At 36.7% G+C, this 23,335-nt stretch overlaps 1 protein-coding gene across 3 annotated transcripts in view; it reads right to left on the bottom strand.

Moving 5' to 3' along the window:
* LOC111585478 (oocyte zinc finger protein XlCOF6.1-like) overlaps positions 1 to 23,335 on the bottom strand; it is a 109,453-nt gene that overhangs the window by 76,019 nt on the left and 10,099 nt on the right. For 2 of the 3 annotated variants that reach the window (XM_023294995.2, XM_055004429.1), the window contains one exon: positions 11,063 to 13,210. The exons of the other annotated variant lie outside the window; for it this stretch is intronic. In XM_023294995.2, the coding sequence (XP_023150763.2) occupies positions 11,809 to 13,017 (1,209 nt within the window). In that variant the 5' untranslated portion in view covers positions 13,018 to 13,210 and the 3' untranslated portion in view covers positions 11,063 to 11,808. Of the gene's footprint in view, positions 1 to 11,062; positions 13,211 to 23,335 lie in introns of those variants that run through there. 3 annotated transcript variants of the gene reach the window in all.

Here is a 23,335-nt window from a genome sequence, read left to right as displayed (position 1 = left end):
TTGGGTCCTGTGGGTTTCAGGGTTTACCTTTGACCTCGGTGGATTTGACTTGTTCTGAAGCATCCCATTGATGATCCACTGGTTTGGGACTAGGGAGTTTGGAGGCTGGGTTAGGCCCTTGAGCTCTTGGTTGTGCTCCTCGAGCTGTTCTTCAGTAGTTTTTGAGATAGAGCACAGTGACCAGCCGGGGGACTGCTGTTACCATAGAGAAGTGTTCTTGGTCTGGAACAATGTTTAGGTAGGCGGTACATTACAAAACAAGAAAAGCCCTCAGAGAGCTCAGCACTTTCCGCCAAGGCTGCTCAGTTGTATCATTTCTGACGGATGAAATCTTTAATAAAAAAATGACTTTGAGCTGAGCACAGGCGTGTGTTATGCATGTATACGTTATGTACAGATACCGAAGCACGTGACCTAAATATGTAGCAGGCGGCGGGAACTAATGGGACTCAGAAACACCCCCACAATTTAATCAATTGTTCCTTGTATCATTTCTGGTGGATAAGTTGCGATAAGTCCACAGCGGTGGATTTTTAGTAGGATCACAATCATGTGATCGTCATCAGGCAGCTGACGTAGTGTTCACTTGTTGTCATGGATACAGTGACGCTGTGCCGCTATCTGGCAATGATACAGAAATCTTTGACAAATCTGTGGATCCAGACTATGAGCCGCATCACTGCCTAAATCTAATCACTTGGTCTTTGTGTCATTTCTGACCTTCCCTGAAAACTTCATCCAAATCCGTTAGACTGTTTTTGAGTAATGCTGCTAATAGACAGACAGACAGACAGACATACGCCGATCGTCACATAACTCCGCCATGTTCCCTGGTGGAATAACATCCAGATGTTTACCAGGACCCAAGGTTACCTAGCAAAACATTGCATTAGTAGGAGAAAATCAATAGTCTTAACAGTCTAGGTGTGCACGAGCAACGTGCAGCCTGTTGTTGACCTGAAGGATCTGACTCGGTCTTTAATCAGAGGCTTAATTTAGTCCTGGCAGCGCCTAGGCAACCAACAAACACCATTTATTTACCGTCAAAGACCAATCTCTCTAAAAGCCTCAATAGCCCATAATTAGGTAGGAAACAGGAATACGGGGAAATAAGGTCACCTGTTCTGTAAGACTGTAAGGTCTTAATTAGTGCTACACATAATGAAGCCCTTCAACTAAATTATAGTTTGTGATTCAGGTGAAAGTAACCACACTGTAAAATCCAGGTTTAAAGAAATCAATATAAGTAGAAGAAGGAAAAATGTCAGTTTGTGAGGCTTTGTGGATTCATCCATCCACCCCGACCTCCTTCCTGAGCGGCTCCTAACAAACATATTTAGTATACATAGTCTTTTACAATCACTCCTTCACAGTTCACATTCCTCTGGCTGGACAACTTAAATTTAAATTAATCAAACATTACTAATGTCAGTCATGTCTGTTGTGTGAAGCAGGAAAAATATGACATTTTTTGAGTTGTACTTAACATATTTTTGGGCTCCAGTTGTTGTTTTTTACTGATCACTGCTTCAACTGATTTTCTCATTTAGTGACACCAGGACATGATTTAGTCACACCTCCTAACAGCTTTTTTTTGGTACATTGTGGTATTAATCAATCTTAGACTTAGATGATTTTATTAAACCCCGGAGGGAAATTAAGTTGTGACAATTGCATGGATAATCAATAAAGGGGTAAACAGTAAGACAATGCAGAATATTAGGGTAAAAAAACGAAGGTAAAATAAAATAAGATACGGGGGTCCTCAGTTTATGACGTCCTGGACCTACAGCGTTTCATTGTTACATCAGAACTGGCTACGTGGAACTACTTGGCGAGCAGAGCGGATGAATACGAAGACAGCTTTGTTTAGATTCTCTAGTTGTACGCCACCTTGGATTGTGCTACATTCACTAACTTGTTGCCTTTCATTATGGCTCCCAAGTGTAAGTCAGACTCTTCTGATGCTTCGAAGAAAAGGAAAGCCGTCTCCATGGAAGTGAAATTAGATAGAATAAAACGCTCAAGTTGTAAAAACAGTGCAACATATTCTGTTATCTTCTTGTAAAATGCATGAAAGTTGTTGGTATTCATGACTTTTCAGAAGAACTGACCGACATCGTGACTTTGTTTACATTTTTGCCGGAGTTCTGACTTATGACGAAAAATGACTTATGTCGATCCGTAGGAATGGAACTCCGACGTAAGTCGAGGACTCCCTGTATTCAGTAAATACAAAAGTGTTTGTCAGATTGTTTCACAGCTTCACAAACCTCCTGAGCTTCATAACCTTCTGAAATAGCATAATACAGGGAACTACATCCAAAGGTTTTTTTTAAACTGTCCATCCAAAACCAACAACCCAATAAACACACCTACTTTTGTATCTTTTAATTCTTTTTTAACAAATCTGCAGATGACATGTCCCACAAACTTTACTGAAACATGTAAAATACAAGCAAAGTCATTGTACCGTGTAAGTATTTCTAGAAAAATATTAGTTTTATCGCACCGATTTTAGGATTTGTAAGTGACAGACGGATTGTGAGGCAACAAAACGTATGCATCTTACAAAATAAATTGCTTCTCTGAGTTTGACAGAGGTCTGGTGTTTAAAGTTAAACCAGACGACAGGTTTCAGGACCTGCTGTGTTCTCTGTCACATGGTCTGTGCACACATGATGATGGGGAAAAAGCTGCTGCTGGACGTCCAGATACAGCTCCGCTAAAGAGTTCACAATAACAGGCCGGGGCTGATTAATGCTGACAGGCGCCGGCTTTTTATCGGTGCTAATGGTGCCGTGTGTGTGTGCGTGTTCGTGTGCACACGTATGTGAACCGACCTGATGCCCTGCTGTCGCCGCCACCTCGGTCCTCGCATCTCCATGGAAACCGGCGGCGGGTGGATCAGGTAAACACATCTTCTACATTGTTGTTAGGTTTTAACCAGATCATTTCTGTTGGGCTTTTCTGTTTTTCAGTCTGAATCTCTGTTATATAAGGATTCAGAAATGATCAGAATTTAATGAACCATTAACGGTCTGTCCGCACCATAAACCTCATCTTGTGTACTTTATGTAAATATAGGAGTGTTGTTCATTTCTAGTTAGTTGAACGGAAAGTGTGTCATTTATTTTCAGGAGTTTTTGAAACATTTCGTCTTAAAATGAAGAGTTGAACTGTCCAGGACACTTTGTTAGAAATTTACAACTCCTCAGAGCCTTTTAGGAACGCAGAAATGGTGGAAATTCGATGTATATATTTGCTAAACTAAGTTGTGGTTGAAGGTTAGCATAAAAGCTGCAACTATAAACTCACCAGCCACTTTATTAGGTACACCTGTTCAACTGCTCAGTAACACAAATATCTAATCAACCAATCACATGGCTGCAACTCAACTTATATATTCATGTAGATGTGGTCGAGACAACCCCTTGAAGTTCAAGCCGAGCATCAGAAGGGAGAAGAAAAGGGATTTAAGTGACTTTGAACATGGCATGATTGTTGGTCTGAGTGTTTCACAAACTGCTGATCTACTGGGATTTTCACCACAACCATCTCTAGCACTTACAGAGAATGGTCCAAAAATGAGAAAATGTTGATGTGAGAGGTCAGAGGAGAAAGGGCAGACTAGTTGGAGATGACAGAAAGGCAACAGTAACTCAAAGAACCACTGGTTACAACTAAGGAATGCAGAATGCCATCTCTGAACCACAACAACCTTGAAGAAGACGTTCTACAGCAACAGAAGACCACACCGGGTTCCACTCCTGTCAGCTAAGAACAGGAAACTGAAGCTACAATTCACACAAACTCACCAAAACTGGACAATAGAAGATTGGAAAAACGTTTCCTGATCTGATGAGTCTCCATTTCAGCTGCGACATTCAGATGGTCAGAATTTGGCGTAAGTGAGACAAAAAAAATCAACAGAGATTGAAAATGACAAAAACAATGAGAAAAAAAAAACAAAAAGAGACTGAAATGGCAAAAATTTAGACTGAAACAACAAAATGAGATTGAAAATGAAAAAAATGAGACAAAAACAATGAAAAAAGATTAAAAATGACAAAAAAATTCCCCAAAAAAACAACAAAGATTGAAAATGACAAAAATTTAGACAAGAAAGAAACAACAAAAAGGTTGAAAATTAGTCTGGATCCACAATCATTTGTTTTAACACTTTGGTTCATGTAAAGAAAAACTGAATAAAAGTGCAGGATGGCAGCTACACGGTCCAAAAGTAAGAAGCAGATTTACGATCACAAAAGAATCCGAACCAACAAACCTCAACTCTTCTGCTTCGGCTTCATTAAAATTCCTCCGACTTTGGGCGTCTGAATGTTGATCTATTAAAAAAAGAATCTAATTTAATCTCAGGACGATCAATCCGAATGATGCAATTAGCAGGAGGAAGGACGGCCTGAGCTTTGTTTCCACATCTAATCAGGATGGCAGGTATCGGGAGAGGCCTGAGATGCATCCTGAGATAAGGAAGAGGAAAGAGAAGCTCCTGTTTGTCCATCATCAATAGAGCTGTTTGTCTCTTACCTCCGCCCAGGTGTCTCTGTACAGATCAAATCATCTGTTAAATGTCTCTTAAAGACCAGCTCAGAGGGATGCTGGTGATTTTATTAACTTTTGCTGAAGTATTCCTCATGAAAGAGGCTTCACAGAGCAAGAAAACTCTTCAATGGTTAACTGTGGAGGCATAAATTACTTCATTTATTGATTAATATCTATGAAAATACAGGGATTTGAACACAGATTTTAAAACTACACCTTATTGGTATAAATCCAGGTAGAAAACAGTTTTACTTGTTCTTCTAGTAAATGATTTTTTTGCTGTGGAAATGTCTTTAAATTGTTTATACTACCTTTACAACAGATTTTAACAAGGATACTTTGCTAGAGACTTCTTTTTAAATAACAAAGGAACATTTATAAACTTTTGATTTCACCCATTTTTAGCTTTGAAGTAGCTGCAGATAGGGGTTAAAATAAAGAGTAGAGTTTCACTGGCTGACTGAATAATTGAATAATGAACATATTTTCATAACATTGTCAGCCTTGATTGAATGTCTCACTCTACCTCATATTATCAGGATCAGACTAATTCTTTTGACTGTTTTCCATCAGTCAGTTTGTCCTCTTGGTCAGCAGTAACAGCTAGGTGTTCAAAGATAGTCTGTTCCTCTTCCAGCTTAAAATAGTGGATTAATCCTGGATGGCTGCTGATGTTGAGCTTTTTTTTTCTTATGAAAGTAACAGTGGAGATTGTTGGACCAGTGAGAATTTGGTCAGATCAGACCATATCGACCGATCACTCATCGACCAGAAGATTGCGGTGCTACAGACTGAATGGACCAGAAAAAGGAAAAAAGATGGGAAATATAATTAGCACAATTGCAAATACACTAGCCTTCCAGGACAGGTTCTAGTAACTCACCATCTGCAGAAACACGAGGCCTACACATTCCTCCAAGAGCTAAAAGAAAGCCAGTTGAGCTCCACCTTACAGCCCCTGGATGCTCCCTGAACTCTTCCTGCCTCATGTTAGCGTTCAGGCGTCGTATGGTCAACATGGTTCCACACTGATGTGTCACTGTTCCTCTTGGTGTTTATGGAAATTAACCAGCAGTGGGACACGTACCGGTTGTACTTTTCCACTGAGACCAGTGTGTAACCTGGGATACACAATTCAGAACCCACACGTGATCCGGTCAGGTTAAAACAACGTCGATACTAAATAGCACATGAGGCTCATATTCAGAGAACCGAGAGGATTTGTGGGTCTCAGCTCCAAACTGAAGGACTAAAAGGAGGAAATTCCTGAAGAGGAGTTACTGGATCCAGAGACTTTCTGTTTCTGTGGATCATTTTAAACGTAGTAGCGTCACGTAGAAGCTGAAGGCTGACAGAGCAGCACTAAGGAAGATGAAATGTAGAGAAGAATAGGCAGAATAAAACAGTGTTTACTGGAAAACACTCACTTTACACCAACAACGTTTCCTCCTGATGCTGACAAATCTGACTTTTTTATTTCCCTGCTGTTTGTTTTGTAAATAATACATCTGCACAGTGTAAAACTACACTACAGCTAGCCTTAAATAAAACTAATCAATCAAATTCACCCTTTAACAAGCATTTTTCTACTTTTTGTTCACCTTTAAGTGGTCTTAAGGTTATTAAAACCATATAATCTGACCATATCAGCTTGTTTCAACTATTCAATAAATGATTACAGAAACTAGTTTGGATGCACAAGTTTGCTATTTAAAGGGTTATAATAATATGACTCCCACATTAATATAATTTGGTGAGGACACAGACAGGATAGTTAGCCAATATTTTCATTTTTACTACTAGTAAGATAAATTAGTTGTTTAAATATCTGATGTTAGTCAAAATATCTGCTGCTAAAGAAAAAAAAATTACTGTTTTTTTTTATGTGGACGTGTACAGTTTGTGATTTTGTACATATAAGAAATTATTTCAATTTTTTATTGCTTAAAACAGAATTATTTTCAAATAGCAGCAATTATCTATAGAATAACAAAATTTTTTGCTAATTAAAATGCAGTTAAATAGTTACATTTCACAAACTGTAAAAGAAAAAATTATTTTTGAAAAAGTAGATTTTTGATGTGGACATTTGGATTTTTTTTTTTTTTTTTTTTTTACAGTCACCATGTAAATTAATACCCTTTTCTGTGATTTTATTAGTTATTATTTGTAATTTAAAATAAGAGGTTAATACATTCATACATCTTTAATACATTTTTTTCTTAACAATTACTGCAATAATTAATAAAATAATTAACATTTTTGCTGATTTTAAATACAGTAGAAAAGAGAAGTACTTTAACAGTCAGACATAGTAGAAGAACAAACTACCATTAATTAAAATTACAGATTTTTGATGTGGACGTCTAAAGTTTTTGCCTTTTTAAAAAAAATTTAAAAATTCATAGTCAACATGATTTTGCTGGATATTGTAACTGTTTGATAAATTTTTATACTTAGTACACATTTTTCATTAAAATTATTGTAAATATCAGTGAAATAATCAATATTTTTAAGTAAAACTAAAGTGCTGTAAAAAGAATGTAATTTAACAGTCAAACATTGTAAAATAACAAAATACTATTTATTAAAATTACTGATTTTTGATTTGGACGTGTAAATTTTTTTGCATTTTTTTTTATTCTTTACAGTCAACATGATTTTGCTGGATATTTTAACTGTTTAGCAATTGATTTAACTTTTTTTAATACTTTAGCTGCATTACACATAATACCTTTCAAATAAAAGCACTGAAATACAGTAAAATAGTTAAATTTCAGTCAAACATTCTAAAAAATAATTACTATATTTGAAAATACAGATTTTTGATGTTTTTTCGTCCTTTTTTTACCTGATTGTACCAGTTATTAGCCAAATTTTCCCAAAACATGGGCAAAAACTGTAAAATAGCTTAAAAATGACAGGTCTAAACAGTTTAAAATGCGTTTATTTTGACAGTCTGTCTCTCTTCATGTCCTCTGAAACATCTGGAAGGTGAATTAGAAATAACTTTTGGTGTCATTAATGACTTCTGTTGGCTGTTAAAGCTGAATCTGGCTCTAAAGCTGCCATTTTAAGTAGATTGTTTTGTCATATTTGGCCGCCGCTGCTCAGATCCTGGTTCCTCTGAGGTACTTTTGAACTTCAGGACACCTGACCTCCGACCCGGTGACGCTTCACCTGCTGCGACCTGCTGATCTGGTCTGTGAAGCGGGTTTTCTGTGATCGTGGGACTCAAAGACCGGCTTTGTCTGCATTCAGCAGGATGTTTCTCAGTTTGCTCCTTTTGATCTTTATGACAAATATAAACCTGCTATTTCCTCCCAATGCCCCAGATAAAAAAGAGAAAAGGCCTCAACAGGAACCAGATAAACGCCCCCAACAAACAACATCCTTTCATAATCAGAGCCGCTTCTAGCAGCTGACTCACATCACTTCTAATCATATATGAAGCTGCTGTCATTTCCCCATGAGGACGCTCGCAGGAAACTCTTTTTGCTTCAGCTCCAAACGTAAACACGATTTGTTTTAAGAGATCTGTACAAACAAAAAGTCTACGGGCTGCTCAGGGAGCTTCCAATGAGTCCCAAATTATTCAGAGACGCAGCACACGTTGATTTATAGCGAATTTTTTGGCTGGAGACGACATAAACAAGCAACAAGAGATGATAAGATGCTGCGTCAGAGATGCTAATGATTGATTTTAACGAGACTTTTAGTTAAAATTATTCCTTCTCTCTCAGTAATCGATCTTATAGACTTTGTCGTCACAGTTCTCAGAGCAGCCAACAGTCTTTCTTCATGTCTCTTCTGGGGTTTAGTTCCTCTTTGTGATGGTCTTCAGCTCTTCATTACTTTGGACTCTTCATAGAGGAGGTTGTTCGCCGTAAACAAAGCCGTTACGTTCATCACAATATCGATCAGTTCTTTTTAACCCTCATGTCGTCCTGTTGGTCAAAATTGACCCGTTTTAAAGTTTAAAAATGTGGGAAAAAAATATATTTTCACAGTGAAATTTCTGATTGTCCACATTTTCAACATTTTTGGGAAATCTTTGAACATTTTTTGGTGGGAAAAAAAAGAAATGTTAAAAATGTTTCTTAAGAACATTCACAAAAAAAATCTACCAAAATCCAGGGAATTTCAATGAATTTTAGTTATTTTTTTTTTGTGAATGTTCTTAAAGAAAACATTACAAGTTTTACTGATATGTATGTAATCACTTTGGATATTTTTAGGATTTTTTGGAAGAGTTTTACTCATTTTTTGAAAATATTTACAAGAATTTTTTTTTGCCAAATTTGGAAAAAAATTTTTAAGTGAAACTTTGAAGGGAAACTTTGAAGGAATTATTGGAATTTTCTTCCTGAAGGTTTTGCAAATTTTCAGAAATTTGGGGAATTTTTTTGCTGAATTTTTGGATTTTTTTCAGACAAGGAAACAATATTTTTTGGTGCTCGTAAATGAGGACAACAGGAGGGTTAAAGGAAAGCTGTGTATATTCAGAACTAAAAACTATTGAATATTTTTGTATCTGTTATTTCGCTGATTTTCTTAGAGATACTATCTAGTGAAAAAACATTCATTTAACGTCTTGACACAAGAAAAAACATGACAAACCAGCACATATTTTCTTATCAATATTTGTAGTTTGTTTGAATTGGCTAAAAATGGCAGTATTTTACAGATATTTGCAGTTATTTTCTGGGTTTTTTGCGTATAATTTTGGCTCTTTCACTGCCGAATTTCCATCGTCTTTTTCTGTGATTTCTAAGTTTTGTTTTTAAAGCATGCAGAAGAACTGACTGACTGAATAATAACCTAACTGTGGCACGTGCAGGACTAATTCTCCCTCCATCACCTGCTGTAAATCAAACCCTGATGCTGCTGATTTCTGCCCAGTCATGAAAACAGGAGCATGACTGGGACAATTACAGGAAGACGGGGGCGGCGGCCTCACTGACCTCGGCGTGAAAACACCTCTATTACCAGAGGATGAAATCTTTATTTCCACGGCTCTTTGATGGGGGGTCGGGTTGCGGCCCAGTTGTCCTGCCCTTCCTGCGGTCCGAGCGCTCCTCTGGAATCCGCGGACGACACTGGAAACGGGTCGGCCAAGGCTAAAAACGGACCGACGGCATTGTCTCCCGTCCCTCACACCCTTTTTCCCCTCGCACAGCTGTTTCACACGAGGAAAATGACAGCTGGCTGCGGGGAACGTGCACGATACCGAGGTCAGAGTGGCGAGGAACCACAATGAACTGTGGGAAATCCCAGGGAGGGAGCTGACAGTCAAGAGTATCTGTCAGCGATTAAAACAGTAACCGTTAATGATTACTCCCCACTGGTTTCTCTTTCCACTTCTTATTTCTCAGGGGGAATCTCGGAAAACACGCTGTAGGAAATGAACTGTTTTTTTGGGGTTTTTTTTTAGCAATTTTTAACTGTTGATTTTTGTGAAATTACAGAAAACAGGAAAATTATAGAATAGAAAGCAATAATTTACATATTTTTATATATATATATATATTTACTTTTTTTTAAACAGGAAAAATCTAAAATAACATTTTATTAATCAACATATTTTAAATAATTATTATGCATGCAATGTGTGTCCAACACCCCTGTTGATGACGTTTGTTATTTTGTGTCTTGTTTTTGTTTTGTCTTGTTGTTGTCTTGTCTAGTTTTGGTCATTTTATGTCTTATTTTTGTCGTTTTGTGTCTCATTTTTGTCGTTTGTCTTGTTTTTGTCATTCGGTATCTTGTTTTTGTCATTTTGTGTCTTGTTTTTGTCATTTTGTCTTGTCGTTTTATGTATTGTTTTTGTCGTTTTGTCTCGTTTTTGTCATTTTGTGTCGTTTTTGTCTTTTCGTATCTTGTTTTTGTCGTTTTATGTCTCATTTTTGTCGTTTGTCTTGTTTTTGTCATTTTGTCTTGTTTTTGTCGTTTTATGTCCTGTTTTTGTCATTTTGTCTTGTTTTTGTCTTTTTGTGTCTTGTTTTTGTTGTTTTGCATCTTGTTTTGTCGTTTTATGTTGTTTTTGGCGTTTTGTGTCTTGTTTTCATCGTTTACATCATCAAACAGTTTTCCTAAAGAATGGGTAGAGCAAAGCTATGTCCTCGCTTCTATTTTTCATATTTTCATAACATTGTCAGCTTTGATTGAATGTCTCACTCTACCTCATATTATCAGGATCAGACTCATTCTTTTGACTGTTTTCCATCAGTCAGTTTGTCCTCTTGGTCAGCAGTAACAGCTAGCTAAATATCTAGCTTCTACTGCTGAGAAAAAGCTAACATTAGCATGGGTTAGCAACCCTGTTACTGTGATTAGAGTAGGGTTAGCAAACCACTAATAAAACATAAAAATGGTACCACTGATGTGTAAACTGAGCCAATCCAGTCTTTGATAGTTTATTATCTACTATTGATGAATATGGAGCAGAAAATTGTAAAAGAGAAGGTTTATTTTTCAAAAAATGTGAAGCCCAAACGTCCTCCAATTCTGGAATGACCCAAAAGTTATTTATTTTCCAGTCTGTTAAGTCCCAAAGAACAATAATACAACACCTTCAAGAACCAAATGCAACCGCACACTCTACCACCTCTTTAGTTAGAGATTTGCTGCTTTAACAGATGCTTGCTGCTCTATGTAATGTTCCATAAAAGTGGTCGGTCCCAAACTCTATCATTCAGAACTCCAAAATCTGGGCTAATGATACGCTACCTTTGTGACTGTAATCATTATGGAGAGTTTCTAATTAACAGTGCAGCATGTTTAATAAAACTGATCCTTTGCTTGGTTTAACAGAACTGATTATTTTTTTTAGGTTGCACTTACATTCTCAACAACAAACAGTGCTATGTGAACAGCTCATAGGTTTTCAAACAACATAACCACTAACAAAAATGTATTTCTTATTCATTAGGATCCCCATTAGCTCCGGTCACAGCAGTTACTCATCGTCCACAACCAAAACTACATCATTAAACTACACATAAGCACAAGCAGGGGTACTGTAAGTACACTGATGTAACCATTTTATTCAAAGACAGCAGCAGGGTTCATGTTGGGTCCAGTCTACTGCAGGTAAATTAAACAGCGGGGACGATGTAGAGTAGAGCAGGTTGTAGAGTCACTACAGTGAGCTTTGTTTAAATGTTTGCTGCTTTGAAGCATTGTTAGAGCTGTGGTTCTTACCAATATACAATAATTAATCGTTCACTACAAGCCCTGCAACTATGCGGTTTCTATTTTGTGCTTTGTCTTCATGTGACGCTGTAGATTGTTCCGCCATGGAAATTTTTTCCCACAATCATCACATTGAAATAGATTCTCTCCTGTGTGAACTCTCATGTGTCTTTTAAGATTCCACTTTTGACTAAATATTTTACCGCATTCACCACAAACAAACGGTCTCTCTATTTTCTTATTTCTGGTGTGAACTCTCTTGTGGCGCATAAGATGTGTACTTTCGTTAAATCTTCTACCACAATCAGCACAACGGAATGGCTTTGCTCCTGAGTGGATTGTCATGTGTCTGTTCAGAGATCCCTGTCGAGAAAATCTGGCACCACAATCACCACAACCAAATGGTTTCTCGCCGGTGTGGCCTCTCATGTGTGCAGTAAGATCAGGCTTACGTCTAAATTTTCTACCGCATGTATCACAACCGAATGGTTTCTCTCCTGTGTGAACAGTCATGTGTGTCTTTAGGGTTGCTTTTTGGCAAAACCTTTTACCACAAACGTCACAGCCAAACGGTCTTTCTCCTGTGTGGTCTATCATGTGTCTCTTCAGAGTTGGATGCTGACTAAATCTGGCACCACAAATATCGCAGCCAAATAGTTTCTCTCCTCTATGAGCTGCCAGGTGCACCTTAAAATGAGAACTACATGCAAATGTTTTACCACATTCTTTACAGCCATTTACTTCCCGTCCCTTTTTCTTTGAGTTCCCACTTTGCTCCACTCTAAAACATTTCTCATCAGCTGAACAGTTGGAAGAGCTTTTCCCTGAATGACATGCCTTGTGTTTAGAAAGAGACTGCTTGTTGGTAAACTGTTTATCACACTCAGAGCAGCTAAAAGATTTTTTCTTGGTGTTACAACTCACATTATTATTTCCACCTGACTTAGCTGCTCTGGTCTCCTTCCAATCATCATCACTGTCTTCAGTTTCAGGTCCAGAATCTGACAATGGTTCCTGCCACTCATCCTGCTCCTCCTCTTCATCTTCACTGTCTTCAGTTTCTGAAGAGTCTGAAGACTTTCCATCAGTATTTGGTTGAAAATGAGTCTTTGAATCTGGGTTCCTGGCTGGTTCTGGTCCTCCACAGTCGTCTCCATCAGTGTCTGTTGTCATCTGTTTGGCTGAGCTGTTCGTTTCCTCTCTGTTTTCTTTAATTTGGCTCTGATGAAGCCGTGAGGACTGAGATTTTATCTTCATTGTTGTCACTTTTTATAGGAATGATGTGAATTAAAACCTGCTGATAGTCTCTTCTTGCCCATTAACTGCTCTCTGTCTTGACTGGTCCACAGTTCCTCCTGTTCCTCCTTTATGGGATGAAGTCTGGATCCTGCTGGTCCAAACTGGAGCTCTGTTCATGAGAAACCTCCTTTAATCATCAGGTGCTGCACATCTGCAGGGAACACAGGTACAATATGGATTACAGGGGGTCCTTGATTTACATCAAAATATCGCTCCTATGGATCGATGTAAGTCGATTTTCGCCGGAAGTCGGAACTCCGGCGAAAGTGTAAACAAAGCCGTTACGTGTATCACGATATTGACCAGTTCTTCAGAAAAGTCATGAAAATTAACAACTTTCATGCATGTATTAGTCATTTTACAAGAAGATTACAGAAAATGTTGCCTTTACTGTACGCAGATTGATCATAACTTACTATTGTAGTTTTATTTCTCAAAGACACTTATGCGTGAGGAAACGGAGGTCAAATTGCCAAAAAAGAATGCAAAGCTGCACCACCTGAGTGAGTATTAACAGATAATTAAGAGAAAAAGCAGCAAAAAACTGCTGGTTATTATCCTAATTTGTGTCATCATTGTGTCAAACATGTTTTATTAAACAATAAAAAAACCCATCAAAAACACGTAATTGACAATTTAATAATTTTTTTACAATGTTTGATCATAAAATTACACTATTTTGAGTGAACTTAAATTAGCAAAATATATTTATTTTACAGATATCTTTTGTTATTCAAAACATTTATGTACAGTAAGGACTGAAAATGGTTTAAAAAATTTTAAACTTATTTTAAAGATTCTTTTTTTTAACTTACAGATTATATCCTGTAAAATTACAGAAAAATAGTATGTTGACTGTACAAAAAATATATATAAGGTTTTTTTTTCCCCTTATATCAAACACAGACTGCAGTTCAGCCAAGAAGTTCTTCAATTTAGTCACTAAAAACTGTGAAATCTCCTGGAAATATCGGTAAAATAGTCATTTTTCAGCTGATTTAAATGCAGAAAAACTAATTGTAAAAGAACAATGCACCATTTTGATTTGACTTTACCAGATATTATCTGTAACTAAAAAAAATGGACAGACATCAGTAAAATATCAGTTATTAACAAGTAATTAATAATAATAAGATGATTAATAATAAAATGATTGCCCATTTTCTAGTGCTCTTATACATGAGTTGTCTTTCAAATAATGGCAAATATTTCTTAAATAACATTTACAGCTGATTTATGTGCAAAAAAAACAGATTTTTTAAAACAGATTTTTACAAAGGTCTGTAAGTTTAAAAAAAATCAGTAAAATAACAGTTTAAAAAAATTATTTACTATTTTCAGTCCTTACTATACATAACTTTCGAATAACGGAAAATGTCCATAAAATAACTACATTTGACTAATTTAAGTTAACTCGAAACAGTCACTAAAAACAGTGAAATCTATCGTAAATATCTGTAAAATAGTAATATTTTCAGCTGATTTAAATGCAGAAAAACAAACATTGTAAAAGAACAATGCACTATTTTGATGTGATTTTACCGGATGTTATTTATTACAAAAAAATTGAGGTAAATCAGTAAAATATCAGTTATTGACAATAACTTATAATAATATTAATTACGATTAATAACAAAATTATTGACCATTTTTTAGTGCTCATTATACAGACAGAGTTGTCTTTTAAATAAAGGCAAATATTTTTAAAATAGCATTTCCAGCTGATTTAATTCTAAAAAAAAATTACATTTTTTACAGTCAACATGCTATTTTTCTGTAATTTTACAAAATATAATCTGCAAATTAGAAAAAAATATGTAAAATAACAGTTTAATAGTGGAAAATATCCGTAAAATAACCATATTTTGTTGATTTAAGTTCTCTCTTTATGATCAAACATTATAATGTTTTTATAAACATGTTTTATGTGTTTACTAACACGTTTGACACTAATCAGGTTCATTACCAGTCAGTCTCTGGCTGCAGTTTTTCTGTTATCAGGGTTCAGGCTGCATAATTAACAGAAAAAGCAGAAAAAACCTGACTGGTAATGAACCTGATCAGTGTCATCATTGTTTTTGCACTAACGCCGCCCCTCCGACCTCGTTTGGCTCTGGCGTGAGTTTATCTCTGGGTTCGGCTGCTCTAGGCCTCCATTCGGGGACCTTGGATGTTTCCATTGCAGACAGCTGTGGTCTAAATATACAGGAGGACTTCCTAACTTCAGGAAAAAGATAGAAGGAAGGGCCGGATTCAGATCCTCCTGCAAATTTCCTGCAACCGTGTCCCTTGGTGACCAAAGAAAAACACACAGTAAACACGGAGCGGGTCGGAGGCTGCCGCTCGCCTCGGTTTTATTTTGGATTTTTTGTTTTTTTCGCGGCGACGTCGTGTTTTCGAGCTGCTGTCGAGGTTCTGCACACCTGTCACATTTCTAACTCACCCACAGACTGCTGTGGATCACAGAGGGAATCTCACCACCGCCAGCGCTGATAGGACACACAAATATATATACCAGCACATAAAAATAATAGATGCATGTCAATGTGTCGGCCAGCGGCGTTATATAAGCTCAGATAAAGGGCGTCTATTTCAATGCTGCAGGATAGAAACGAATACAAGCTGAGCGTCATGTTTCTGTATTAGAAGATAAACATCTGTGGGACATTAAGATATTCAACAGCCTCAAATATAGTTTTTAAGAGAGTCTCAGTCTCATCTTTTAAATCTGGAATCTACAATAGATGTCAAAGCTTCATATTTGAGACAATATGTAGCTGTTTTGTGTGCAGTGACAAAACAAGAAAAGTTGTATCATTTCCAACGGATGAAATCTTAAATAAAAAAAGACCTTGCGCTGAGCACAGGCGTGTGTTATGCATGTGTACGTTATGTATGGATACCAAATCACGTGCCCTAAATGTGTAGCGGGCGGCGGGAATTGATGGGACTCAGAAACACCCCCATAATTTAATCAATTGTTCCTTGTTTCATTTCCGACGGTTAAGTCCTGATAAGTCCTCAGCAGTGGATTTGTAGTAGGATCACAATCATGTGATCATCAGCAAGCAGCTGACGTAGCGTTCACTTGTTGTCATAGTTACAGTGAGGCCATGCCGCTATCTCGCAATGATACGGAAATCTTAAACATATCTCCACATTTGTCCAAAATGATTAGAAATTTGTCCAGGACTTGCTCAAAAAATCTTCTTTTACTATTCACACTCTGTCCAAAATGAGTTAAACATCTGGGATTTCTTAGAAGGGTTCCAAAAATTACTAAAAACAATAAAACATGTCCAAAATCACTCAGAAATAAGTGTGTTCTCAAAATGTTGTTAAAAATTGTCAAAAAACAAACTAAATATGTGCAAAATGACTCGAAATTACTCAAATTTGTCCAGAATGTGCTCAAAAAATCCTCTTTTACTGTTCACAATCTGTCCAAAGTGAGTGAATTGTCTAGGATGGCTTAGAAGGGTTAAAAAAAAAAAATACTAAAAATGTGTCTAAAATGGGCGCCCATATATCTCAACTGGTTGAGTGGGCGACCCATGAACACGGGCTATAGTCCCAGATGCACTGGCCTGGGTTCGATTCCAGCTCACAGCCCTTTACTGCAGGTCTTCCACCCATTCTTCTCACTACTTTCCTGTCTGCCTCTCAACTATAGAGCTATCTACAGTAACAAAGCCAACAACAGGCCAAAAAAATTACTTTAAAAAAAAAATGTGTCCAAAATGACTTTAAAATGTCTTCAGACTATAAAAAATTCCTTTAAAAAGTAGGAATTATTCACAGTTACAGTTTTATAAACATTCGTGGTCCGCAGCGGTGCATTTGTAGCAGGATCACAGTTACAGTGACACCGTGCCGCTATCTGGCAATCATACAGAAATCTTTAACAAATCCATGGATCCAGACTATAAGCTGCATCACTGCCAAAATCTAATCACTTGGTCCTTGTGTCATTTCTGACCTTCCCTGAAAATGTCATCCAAATCCGTTGATCTGTTTCTGAGTAATGTTGTGCACAGACGGATTCACGTACACCAATCATCACATTACTCCATGGTGGAGTAACAAACACAAACAACAATCAATATGTCCCTTAACCATATAATAAACAACAACTCATTTATGGCTCCTACAATCAGTGTTGGCAACACTTGTGAACATTTGAAAAAGTGTTACACATGCTGACTCCAGGTTCTTCTCAACGTTTGCTTAATAAATAATAAAAGAAATCCAAGTTTTTCTTTGCTTCATGATTTATGGCCTTCTAACTAGGTCACACTGCCCAGCAGACAGCTACAGGTTTCATGCTTCTCTTCAGAAAATGTAAATCTGACTGGAGGTGTTTGAAGATCTCAGACCAGTCAACACGAACTTCAGTTCTCCATTACGCTCGGCCTCCATCTTCCTGACAGATTGAGATGAATTGTGTGAACGAGGTGCACTGGGTCGCCCCGGGGACACCCTTGAGAAGTGTCGCCCTGCGGCCGGTGACGCTTTCTCCGGGAGCGGGAACAATAGGCGGAACCAGCTGCTGTGGGAGTCGGTGTGACACAGTGGAGGAGCTGTTTACAGGCTGCCGGCCGCTCCGTTCGGGCCGGACACCGGCCTACGTCAGCTCCTCCACAGTTTATCGCAGTGAGGCCCTGCAGAGCTGCAGAGAGTCAGCCTTCAGCACAAGGTCTGCAGCGCTGCAAAGTCTCAGCGCGACACAATGAAGTTTAGCTGCAGAGTTTTAAACCCGAGAGTCACAGAGTAGAGCAGGAAGCCGTCGCTTCATAATCACAAGATAGATAACCTGTTAAATTCATATCTTGATGCCCTCTCATCATACACAAAACACGTTTCCACAACAGTTTTATCCCTGCCACAGTGAGACTGATGGCAAAAATAAAAATGTAAACAATATTTTCTGTGCCATAATTCCTCACTACCTCACCTCAGCTATGTGCATCATGTAATGTATGTGCAATACTCCCTACATACTGTATGGGTATTTATGTATAGGTGTGTGTGTGTGTGTGTGTGTGTGTGTGTGTGTATTTATGGACGACTGACAATTGAAGCATTTGGTTCTCTCATTTTGTTGTATTTGTCCTTTATATCACTCTAGTAGAGTGTCTTTTTTAACTCTATTTTTTGACAGTTGTGTTGTCTGTTCTTTAACTCAACCTCTTAGAAAACATCACACAAGTATTCCTATGTGTTTTAACCATCTGTTTATGTGTACAAATGGCAAATAAAAGTCTTGAATCTCTTCTTTTAAATAGCAGAGATGAAATATGCAAAGAATAACTAATTTTTTTTACAAATTTAATCACCTTGAAGACACAGATCAGATACCAGGTAACTTCAGGCTAGCATTTGTTGTGTTATAAACTGAGCTTAGTGCCTTCTAATAGTGGAAACATGAAATTTTGTGATGACACTGAAAAATAATCTGTACCTAAAGTGAATTATTAAGTAATTGTATTCAGCGGGTTTGAGCAGATTATCAACAATCACTGAAAAACTAAAGGAAATCCTGAAATGTTGCAATGAACAATAAAAACTAGTACTAAATTAATTATAATTAGCCTAAAGCATCTTACTGTGTTCTTATTTTTTGTCTTTTTTTGCATATATTTTTGTATTCTGTGCTGAAGATAGTCATTATTCAGTACAACTAAATTTACTTCATTCTGGCATAACTATACTGATATTATCTGTCCACTATAATAGTTCATTCGGAGTCATTAAGTCTGTGAACCCTCTGAACTCCCAGCAGTTTCTGGGTGTTTATTTGCATCTGTCAGTTTTCACTGGAAAATAAAATCTTCACCTCTACGAAAAGAGCACTTTTCTGTCTTTTGGTGCAGTATGACACTGTTATAATGCCATCTATCACATAAAGAAAAAACAACAGTTCAATTTTTTCAATTACTTATTATGCAAAAAGTGAAGAACCTGCAAATCAACATGCTCTGCATTTTCACTGGTACCAATACTGAAAAAAGGACAGTGGCTCTACATACATAGATATTTTACTGCTTACATTCTTAATTTGTTGTATTTGTTTGCCATAAAGTCCCTAATTTTTTGTCATATTAATGTTAAATGAGTCTAAATGCTTCACAGTTACACACACAAATGCAGGATTGTTTGATTTTTACAGCAAACATTTTATTGTTAGTGAATATTTAAATGTGATGTAGAATGTAGGATAAAGCGATTTTAATAAAATATCACAATACTAAGTTTAAATTTGATTCAGTTTTTTGACAAAAAGGCATATCACAGTTTGAAATATTATGAATTTTTTCTGTTTTACCAGTTTCTGTCTGTTAAATGGTATGTTCTGTCTGATTTTATAAATGTAACACTGATAAAACACATTTCCATTTCTATTTGTGATATAAAGTGACTACTGCACTACAGCAGACCTGTCCTGTCATTTAAAATGCATGAACATATGTTAATGTCACAGCTATATTCTAAACCAGATGATTCTATAATTGTGTAATTTACATTTTCATTTACGTAGTTGTTGTCGCCTCTAACGTTAGTTCAGTTTTTTAATCAACAAAGTGTTATTTTATAAAACACTAACCCATTATCATCTTTGCTTAATGTTTGTGTTTAAGATTCGGGTACACTTTATAAATTTAAAGAATTGTGCCTCCCCTGCTGCTTGTGCAGATGAACATCTCACATCTGCAAACATGTGGACTCTTCTCCTTAAGTCGTGACATCAGTTTGAACGACAACATATCTGCGTTTCACAGGAAATTTAATTTTACTCTGAATTAAAAATAGCAGCAGACTGAGCGCTGACTTCAGGGCACATGAGCTCTTCTGCTGTGGTAATTTTCCCACAGAGAACGTTTTTCTTGCTCAACTTCGGTTTAGCCGAACCAACCATCGTTGCAACAGAAAGAGTCGACTCTGCAGTGTTGAAGAAACATCTCTGCATGAACCCACCATCGGCCCTCTTATCTCCCACGATTCATAGCTGCCCTCCTGACCTCCACTCGTACGTGTTTGTGCGGTTTGTTGACGGCAGCTGTCCCCGTTTTGTGACAGGTAAATACTGCGTGTCGCCTCAAAGGGTCGACTCAAAAATAGTCCCGTTAAAACAACACGTGCCGGAGATACCCGTCTTCGGTTACTGGTGTTTCCCTCCTATTAACAGACCGATTACCATCGAGGCTCTCAGATGGGAATAATGAAACATTTGCATCTCTACTTGCACAGTTTTCCACAACTGTAATAATAGACTCATCATTGCAGAGCGGTTCAGATATTTTCCAGCTCTCGCTCTGTCATTGGTGGACATTAGGGGAAGGTCAGGTTTGTCACCGGGCGGTAAACGACTCAGGATGCCTCGTCAATCACACGGCGGCGATTATGAGCAAGAGCTTAAGCCGTGAGCCGTCCGGCCACAAATAAAACGCTGCCGAGTCATGACTGTGTCAGGAAAAGCTCCACAGGCTGGTAATAATAATTATTTTCAGTATCAGTCAGAGGCCTGTATCCACCCCTCTCAGATCTAATGATGTCCACCATTCAATACTAAAATAACAAAAGACAAATTTGTAACTTATACGGGGCGATTTAGCGGAAATTCTATTTTAATTTAGATTTTATTGGACAGAATAAACAACATATGATTGCACAGAAAGTTTGTGTTTCCTCAAAATGCCTAAAACGCGTCTCTTTGTAACTATATGTACTCATGCACAGTGCAACCATTATATTTAAATACAATTTATTCGATAAATTGCATTTAAAAAGGTCTGTTTTCACAAATCAACAGTTTAAAACCAAAAATATTGAAGTTGCTATTATAAAAGACTAAGAAGCATCACAAAATCCTGATAGACAATCTCAATTTTAAATAAATAACAATAACATAAATAGCATATTTTCAGACAGAAAGCTTCTGTTTCCTCAAAGCAGCAAAAACGAAAAACGCCCAGAATCTGTCTTCTGGTAACTATATGTACTAATGCACAATGCAACCATTAAATTTAAGTTATTGTTATATAAATTAAGATTTATTTATAAAATTTTAAAATACCAAGAAATGTGGTAAAACCTTGATAGATAATCTCAATTTTAAATAAATAACAATAATATAAATAACATACGTTTGCACAGAAAGTTTGTGTTTCCTCAAAGCAGCAAGAAACGCAAAAACTATTTAAACTATATGTACTCATGCACAGTGAACCCAAAATCAACAGTTTAAAACCAAAGATATTCAAGTTGCAATTATCACAAAAAAAAAAAAAAAAAGAAATGTGGCCAAATCTTCATAAATGTTGTTTCAGGGTAATAAAATATGAACTACTTCATTTTTTAAGGGACAATCTGCCATGCAAGTTAAAGAAATGTTTACTTGAAAGTTCAACTCTGACAGTTGGTTCCACGGACAACTGAGTGACTTTACACCTGCAGCTTTATTAGGCTAAATCAATTCTAATAAGGTCGTATTTGCAGCAAATTAAAGCATTTGCAGACTTGCACATATTATATGATTTCTGTAAATAAAACTGTATCAACTAGTGATCTGGCACAAGAACTACGGAGTGTTTTTTGTTTTGTTTTGCATATTAAAGTAAAACGAGATTATCTGACCAACGAAAATTCAGTCTGGTCAGTGCATACCGACCAACAGCCCTAATAATAACTTGAACTCCATGAAAAACATACACCGTTAAATGCACAGGTTTAAAAATGTGTGCCCAAATTGTGCAAAATTCCAAGTTTAGCATTGACACTTGATGCATCCAAATGTAATAAAAACAAAAGATGTGCAAGAAATAACATTTAATTGTATGACAGAAGCAACTATAAGCTGCTTATTTTACACTTTAGAGTTCTGAAAGATGGATTTTTATAATCTATTTCCATGTTTCATATGATTTGATTTCGTTAGATTTGTTTAAATTTGATTCACATGTAACGAAAATGCAGACATTGATGTCTAGAACAGAACCACAATGATTAAATAATTAATTCATTTAATTTTTTAGCAACAAAAGTTAGTTTCAGGCTTCTTAAATGTGAATACTTTAAAGTTTATTTCCTCTTCTCTGACAGAAATCTGAATATCTTTGGACAAAACACGGCATTTGAAGATCATTTGTATCATTTTCTCACCTTTAACAGACCAACAAAATTATAAAATAATCCAAAAAGAATAACAGACTAATCAATAGTGAAAATAATCATTAGTTGCACCATGTGTCCACACAACAGAGAGGTTTTAACATAATTTCTCTCTATAATTCTCTGATTTTTTTACACCTGTTTTCCATTTAATGACCCACTTTGCTAAATCTTGTTGATGATACCCATCCTCAGCTAATATCTCCAGCTGTTTGGAAGCTTCCAATTAAACATCGTGCCATGATATTGTGGTTAAAAGCGACGGATTAAACCCATCAATCAAGATCAACGCATCTCTCCTCACTTCTATTTGCAGGAACAGCAGCACAGATGCACAGGAGAAGCAGATATTCAGTAAATCTAAATTTAACCCGCTTCTGTTTCCTCTTTAAGCTCGAAGGGGAAACAATCAAGGAACCTGATCGGTCCGGGGCTTTTCAGACGGAAAAAACGTGAGGAAAAAATACACCGTCTCTTTTTATCCATTCAGCAACAACCCCTCTTTGATGTTTCAGTTTAACTGGTTGTGTTGTGAGGTCTTCAATTACAGGGAGGAAGAGCGAGTGGAAAGAAAGAAGGGCAGCAGACATACGATACAATGGTAGCTCAAGAGGGAGAGAAACCGAGTGAAGCTGCCAACATCTCTGTTGCTTTACTTTCCCTCTTCAGGCTCTAAAAAAAAAAAAAAAACTCACGGGAAGGTTTGACAGCAGACTGAAACCTGCAGGAAGAAAATCCTCTCTTTGGTCTGATGAAAATAGTATGTGATTTTTGCATAGTATTGTGGGCTATAAATTGGATTTTATTTTGCAGATTTTCCGTTTCTTGTTAAATCGCAAATAATAACTAATAAAGTCACAGAAAAACAAAGTGTTCATTTACATTTTAACTCTGAAAAACACAATCAACAACAGTAACTTTGTTGGCCATACAATTACAATATTTTTACTTTAATATAGCAAACACTCCTATTATTTTTCAGATAGTTGCTGTTACTTGAAAGAAAAAGTATGCATATTAAGGATTGAAAATGGTTAAATTTATTTACTTTTCTGGTTTTCCCTGTTTTGTGGAATAGCAGATAACTAGTAAATCACAGAAAAAAAAT

This window comes from Amphiprion ocellaris, chromosome 18, assembly GCF_022539595.1.
Source record: "Amphiprion ocellaris isolate individual 3 ecotype Okinawa chromosome 18, ASM2253959v1, whole genome shotgun sequence".
Classification (NCBI taxonomy): Eukaryota; Metazoa; Chordata; class Actinopteri; family Pomacentridae; genus Amphiprion; species Amphiprion ocellaris.
This window is presented reverse-complemented; position numbering and strand designations above follow the sequence as displayed.